At 48.1% G+C, this 7,279-nt stretch overlaps 1 protein-coding gene across 1 annotated transcript; it reads left to right on the plus strand.

Moving 5' to 3' along the window:
* On the plus strand, positions 1–4,077 carry LOC149087870 (cilia- and flagella-associated protein 61-like). Its single transcript, XM_089244439.1, has one exon. It carries the CDS (start codon positions 1–3, stop codon positions 4,075–4,077), a length of 4,077 nt encoding a protein of 1,358 aa, XP_089100565.1.
* The last annotated feature ends 3,202 nt before the right edge of the window (positions 4,078–7,279 follow it).

Below are 7,279 nucleotides of genomic sequence, written 5' to 3' on the forward strand. Positions count from 1 at the left end.
ATGGAGGATCCGGTAGTTCGCGTCACTATTCCGAAGGATCACGACGCTATCGGTGAGATCCCGCCCGCGAATTTGATCGACCCTTTCAAGAATGAGGACTGGCAGGGTCTGCTAGAAACCGCTATTATATCGATATCGGTCCTATCGGACGGCAAGTTGATCGGCTTCGCTTCTTTCTCCGACCGTCCCGATGAATGTTTCTGTAATCCTACCGGGGATTGGCCGAGCCGGCTGGAGAGTTTCGTGGGCCGCCGACGGTTCGAGTGCTTCAACACCTTGTTCATCGACTGTTTCGCTAGCGTATCAGATAAAGAACGAGACCTGCGTAAAATTTGCACGAAGGTGTTCGGTGCCATGCCGCTCATCGAGTTCATCGTCATCCTGTGCAACAAGAAACACGCCGTCGACGAGTGCGTGACGGCGCTGTTCAGACCGAAGAAGACCAGGAATCCCGGGGTAGTCCTGTGGCAGCTGAAGAGATACGAACTGATCCCACTGACGATCCGAACCCCGAGGTTGGAGGACTACGACGACATCATGCGGCTTACGGAAGAAAACAGAGAGTTGCTGACCGAACACTACGGACAGACCTACCCGGTGGATATCGCGGAGTACAGGAAGCCGTTCGTCTTCGCGGCCGTTGCGGAGGCGCACGGAAGGGTCGTCGGGTACGCCCATGCATCTGTCACCCAGATAAACATCGAAGAGTTAATACGGAATTTCGAGCTGGAACCTTTCTACGGACTCCGCAAGGAGAGCGAGACCGACGAGGTCCCGCTGCCATCTCTGAAGATCGATTCAGTGATGGTCACACTACCAGCCCTGTGCGTCAGGCAGAGCGCCCACATTTCTGGACACATGCTGAGGTACGCTTGGCTGAAGATGAGGGAAGGAGACATCGGTTTCGTGGACGATCCGTACGGATCCGACGACGACCAGAGATTCGTCGGTGATGCGGGCGGCGTGGACAGGTTTGATGAGCCCGGGACGCTGACCCGAGAGGAACATGACTACCTACCGAAGATGCCGAAATACCACAGACCCGTCATCCCAACTTACAAGGGTGAAGTGAACTGCTTTCGCATGTACTACTGTGCGATCGAGGAGGCCTATGAGACCGAGTTCATGTCGTTCATCAGGGGCGCTTTCAGGAAGCTGGCCAGATGGGAGTACTGCATAATGCTTCTACCTTACGACGTGCCCTTGCTGAACCTCCATCAGTGCTTCTTTCAAGTCACCCCACGTCCGCTCTCCCTGTTCCCTCAGGTCCTGTTCGTGTTCCACAGGGCTGGGGCGCTGCAGGACTTCCGGGTCCGGGAAGGAACCAGGAATGACTTCCCGGCCGTTAAAAGTCTCGTCGAATCGCTGACGTCGAAGAACTACCTGCTCACAAACGTTAGGGATTCTCTCACTGGGGTCAAACCGGAGGTGAGAATTGTCGTAGCGACGTGTACGGAAACGATCGTCGGGGTGATCGTTTTGAAGAAGGCCGTCAACCTCCGCTACGTGTTCTCGCACTTCGTCACGAACCGCGAGATCCAGAAGGACGCGGAAGGTGGCGCTCACGCCAGGATCATGCACTGTGTGCTGAATCCAGCCCTAAAGATGTTTTCGAAAATATTCCTGAAGGAGGCCATGAGGATCACTGACACGGCGGTGTTCTTCTATCACATATACCCGCCGACCATCCCCATCTACGACTACTATTACCAGTGTGGTTTCAACTTGCTCGAGGATCTGTATCCCCTGAGGCCCGTGCGACCAATCAAATACGACGTCGAGGTGCTTGGGGCCTTCGCTCCGTCTGAGGATGTCATGAAGAACGACGGGAACTTCGCCACTTTCTACATCAACAGGCCCCTCTGCATGATGGCACGTTACGCCACTACGGCCAGGATAGTTGTGATAGGCGCGTCCGAGGCGGGGCTGAGCTTCTTGGAGACCCTCGTCTACAGGAAGGACACCGCGTTCAGGAACCTATTCCTGATCTCTCCCTGTGGTTTGCCCGGTGAGATACGCCCGGATCCCAGGAAAGACGCTTTCCTGCCGAAGAGTGTGCACTATGACTACGAGATGGTGAACAGTCTCTGCCTCCACGCGTTGGTCAACGTCGTCTACGGGCGCCTGAAGTCCATCGATAGGATTCGTAAGGTTGTCAAACTGGAGAACGGTGCCGAAGTCGCCTACGATTATCTAGTCTTGACGACGGGTCTGCAGTACCAGAGGCAAATCAAACACATTTCGCCGACACCTCCCATGGAAACGGAGGAACAGTTTTACCACCAGAAGCTGAGGATCCAAGTCGACGTCCCAAAGAAGAACACCATCAAGGGCGCCGAGAACATTTTCGCCGTGAACGACGGCTACGACGCCGCGGTCGCTCTGACATGGTTGAAAACCAAGTTCCACGCCATCGAGGGCCAGGTGGTCGTCTACGGGAACACCGCGGAAGCCTATACCTGCATCTTGGGGTTACTTGAATCTGGCGTGAGCGCGGCCAACGTGTCGCTCGTGAAGGGTTGCAGCGGCACGCGGAAATGCTTCGAAAGCGGCCCGATAGAGAGATACATGACCACCTGCTTGGGGAACATCGGTGTCGCCATCTATTCCGATTCCGAACTTGAAGTTCCAGATGACATCGGCGAGTTGATCTCGGAGGTGTACGTGTTGGAAAACGATTCGAGACTGCTGGTAAACTGCAAAGCCTTATTCATCTGCAACGAGAAAAGCGCCGACTACGCCATCTACAACGCCTGCTTCAGAGCCCAGATCGACTTCGACGGTCGTCTATTGGTCGACGAGAGGTTCACGACCAACGACGACTACATCTACGGTGCCGGGACCCTCGTCAGGTTGTACGACAGGTGCTGCGCCCCTCACTACTCCAGAGTCCAATTCAGTTCCAAGGAAATGGGAGAGATCGCCGCCCGGAACATTTTGGAACGTATCCTGAAAGCCGGCAGCGGTGAGGAGGAGGAACAACAACGCAGGGACCCACACCACTTCACTGAACCCATCGTGACCTGGGCGGCGCTGCCCTGCGGGTACAACTACCTTCACGTCAGGGGACCGAGGTACAAATACGAAGACTTGAAAGTTGACGGTTCGAAGACGAAAGAAAGGGAGAGCAGATTCATAGCGAAGAAAATAGTTTCGTCGACCATCGAGAGGTGTCTCTGGTTCACGGAGAAGAAGCAGGACGGCAAAGTTTACGAATCAGAATCATCGGAATCTTCCGAAGAAGAGGAGGAAGAACAACCACAACCACCACAAGGAATAGATCAACACCAAGGAGTGGTCACAGAAATGTCTCGCAAGTCGATTCTCAAACTAGACGACGAGACCGTGATGAGAAATGCCATCGACTGGTTCGAGGCGAAGCACGCCCAGATCGAAACACCTCCAGTCAGCGAAGAAGAAGTCGACGTGTACGATCCGGAAGAAGAACTGGGCGAGATGGTGAGCGGATGCACCATCTCGGGTGGATCGACAGGTTGCGAAGAGTACCGGCTGGTGGAAGATTACGTTCCTTCGAAGCAACGTAAGATGAAAGTTCCTCGAACGAAAAAACTAGCAACTCCTGTCCCAGCCAGAAAAAAAGACATCCGTGTGTCTCCTAGACCGGAAAAGTCATCACCGACGGATGACACCATGAAGAAAGTCGTCGACGAAGCCGGTGAACATTTTTCTCTGGGGTTCAACGAGTTCTGTAAGGTGAACACGATCACTTGTTTCACCAAGAGGCCTATAAAAGCCACCAATCTCGTCCAGCTGTACGGTCTCCACTACACCTGTCTCAACAAGATGTTCGAGAGGTTCACGCTGCCGGAACCGAGCCAACTTTTCGAGTTCTTCGACCAGCCGTGGTCCATGGCGCTCTACCATTACGCGTTCAAGCAGTTCTGCCAAGAGATGCGTGAGTACACGGCCAGGTTCCAGCCCAGGAACTACTCCGACGAGGAGCTTTACGGCACCTGTTACCGCTTCGCCTACGACGAGCATATCAAGAAGAATCTGGAGGATTACTTCGAGTTCTACGGTGATGTGCTTCCTATGTACGCTCCTGTGCCTTCGTGAAAAAAAGAATGAAGATTTATCTCTTGCTATTATTGTGTGTGTATCAAACCTGGATCCCGCAAACTTATATTCGCCGTGTTGTGCCAATGTTTTTTCTTCTGTATGATATTGCACAAGGATAAATGGGGTTCAGGCCATTTCAGGTTTTGATGTTGTTGGTGACCATATTCCCGACTTCGTATTTTACGGCACATACCCTTACCTCTTCAAGTGGTCTTCGAAATTTTGCTGATCCTCATTAAAACAGCCACAGTAAAAGCCATTAAACTATCTAAAATATATATACTCAACCCGTGGGCCAAAGGTGGCCCTCGGATGGATCTGATCGCAACCTCAAACCTAATTTCTTTGAAAATGAATTCAGGGGCACATCACGGGATCACTTAATAAACTCGCGATGTAGTTCCACATCACTTAACAGTGCGGCACATTCATAGATCACTTCAATGAGACGCATCACATTTACAGGTCACTCAAGCAACCTGGGGCACTGTTACAGATCACTCAAGTGGCCTTGCGGAACATTCTCACTCCAATTAAGTGGTCTGCGACAGACATTTCCTGATCGCTTAAGCAGCCCTCGATACGTTTACAGGTCGCTGAAGATACCCGCGGCATATTCCCAGATCAATTATAATTATTTTATATAAGTGACCCCGGCATATTTACAGATCACTTCAGTGACCCGCGGGACATTTATAGATCACTAAAGTGCCCCCGACGCGTTTTGGTGGTCCGCACTTTCCAAAAGGCTGAGCAGCTTTATTCTATAGAATATACCAACTGTTTTCAAAAAAATATTTTCTTTTACGATTTTTCGTGAACTGATAAATGCTTTCCCCCAACACCGAAAATAATCATAAAAAGGCCAAGGAAGAGGAAAACCTCTATCGTTCTCTGTTATTTATACTGTAATATCGAACTGCATAATCGTACACTACTCCGAACCAAAATGAAAAAAGAATATCCTCTCTCTTTTGGCAAGCGCTGACTACGCCCATTTTTCTTTCATTCAAATCGAGCACAACTCGGTCTATCGCCATGGGCAATTTACTACCTAGTGAGCTGTGCCGGAAGTGTAAGTGTGTGTATCCCGCGGTGTGTCTGATTTTTCAGTGCTGCCATCTATATTTCAGAATTGAAGTGCGATAACTGAATATTTGTAGGTCTGTTGCTCTCTGTGGCGAGACTTTTTAACAGAGAGAGCGAACCCTATTTGCTCCCCGATTTGGGAACATTGAACACTGAAGGACCGGACGCACCCCGCTTCCCATCTCAAGGAGATATCAAAGCGTTCCCGAAAGATGGGTGCATCCGGAATTTTATTAAATATGTATATATATATATATAAATTTGTATAACAGAATAACAAGTCCAATTACAGAAGCATAAATCAACGGAATAATTATGATAAATCGTGATCTAAGAATCGAAATCTAAATTGATATTATAGCGTCCTTGGCACGTCCGGATTCGATAATCAAATTCCGTTGGTGGCGGTCCGTCCGCGTTCGTTGGATGTCACTAGTCATGTAGGCCGTACAACGACGAATCGATGTCATGTTTGCGTCACATGTCATGGTCCAAGTGTCCTAGTCAGCCAACGTTCGGACACCCAGATGTTTTAGCTCATTCTAGGCACACATTCCTGTTCCATAAGCATCCTACGTCTTAATTCTCCTGGGCAATTAGGAGATTTTCATCATTCCCGAAGCTACATCGGCTGGCTAGCTGGATTATGGGTGGCATTGATTCACCTCATTAGCATGTTAAGTGTTATAGTTTCTCCAATAAAGTTCGCCGTTCAACGACGTATCAGTTTCGTGAATTTTCAGTACCCCTACGTGGCCGCAAGTTGTAGACTCTCCCTCGTATCAGCTTTACTGGTTTGGAAGGCTGAAATTCATCCTGCTTCTTCCGTAGTCCACCCTTCTTGTCGTGCAGCAAATATAGGTTACGGTCTAAAAATTGAATCAAATTTTGAATGCGCGAGATGTTCATCGGACTTTTTAGTATTCTTCTTTTGAATGCCGTCATCTGACTTTGTGACATCTTTAGCTAGTTGGTTCAGCTATTTGATGTTTTATTCCGTGATGTAATAACATGGTCAACAGTTAACAAATAATTAACATTTATTTACTTAACTTTTGATAGCGAGAATCAAGCGACCGACTGATACAACAACAACAAGAAGACTCTACAATATTATACAGTACATCCGAGAACATCGGTCAGAAACGTGTGCGCGTTTTAGCTAGTAGAGCCGAAGTGGGCGCGCGCGACACGACTGCCATCTCGAGGAATATTCGTCGCCACAATACTCCCCCCGTAGATTAAACGCCCGCCTGAAAACGGACTACGGGCTTAATTTTGCGGCCAGATTTCGTGTTATATGCATTAGGTATGGGCACATTAACAACACTGGGAAAGGGAGACGTGTTGGCTTCTTGCCGGATATATGCAGGCTTTACCCGATCAATAGAAACATAAACTTTCTTATTGTTAATTAGTAAGCAAAAATTTTTAGAGTCTCTAGATACGACATGATATGGCGGAACCAATGGACGTCTCACAGCATCAGTTCGTAGAAAGACGTGAGAACAATCCTTCAAGTCCTTTGACACGAATACTGAGACGTGCGTCTAGAGCCTGCGGTAGACCCAAAACCAGCAACCAATCAAAAAGCAGCATTTTATGACGTCAGTAAATAGGGAGTGGAGAAGGTTTTTTTCTCTCATCTTCACTAGAGCTTGATCGCAGGATATGATCTTGGTTATTTGGCACGATTGTTGATTAACGCCAACATACTTGGCGACGTTTAATGATAGATATGCTTAATTTTACAAATGTTTTATAACCGCAATTAGTACAGTGGTTTGAGCGTAAGGCACTATAACACTATAAAAGTTTGATAAAATTTTCTTTTATAAAACTTGGCAAAGATCTTTTATAAATTTTGTATTCAATTTTTTTTTTTAATTATTTTATAAAGGAAATGGACCACATTACACTACATAAAAGATTTATATGAAATTGTTTTTGCAAAAGTTTTCGTCCGTTTGTCAGTCTTCGTGAGGCTGGTATTACACTATAAAACTTTGATAAAAATTCTTTCATAAAACTTGAAAAATGTAACCAATAAACACATCTGTTACATTCGAGCGAATTTAACTGATTCGCCTATTGGTTGCATTTTTGAAGT

The sequence above is a fragment of the Pholcus phalangioides genome, unplaced genomic scaffold (assembly GCF_987345545.1).
Source record: "Pholcus phalangioides strain wild (caught in Gottingen) unplaced genomic scaffold, Ppha-v1.0 ptg000003l_1, whole genome shotgun sequence".
Classification (NCBI taxonomy): domain Eukaryota; kingdom Metazoa; phylum Arthropoda; class Arachnida; order Araneae; family Pholcidae; genus Pholcus; species Pholcus phalangioides.

Excerpts from the sequence above, each read along its gene's own strand:
- LOC149087870 (XM_089244439.1), top strand. The coding sequence starts at position 1 with ATGGAGGATCCGGTAGTTCGCGTCACTATTCCGAAGGATCACGACGCT.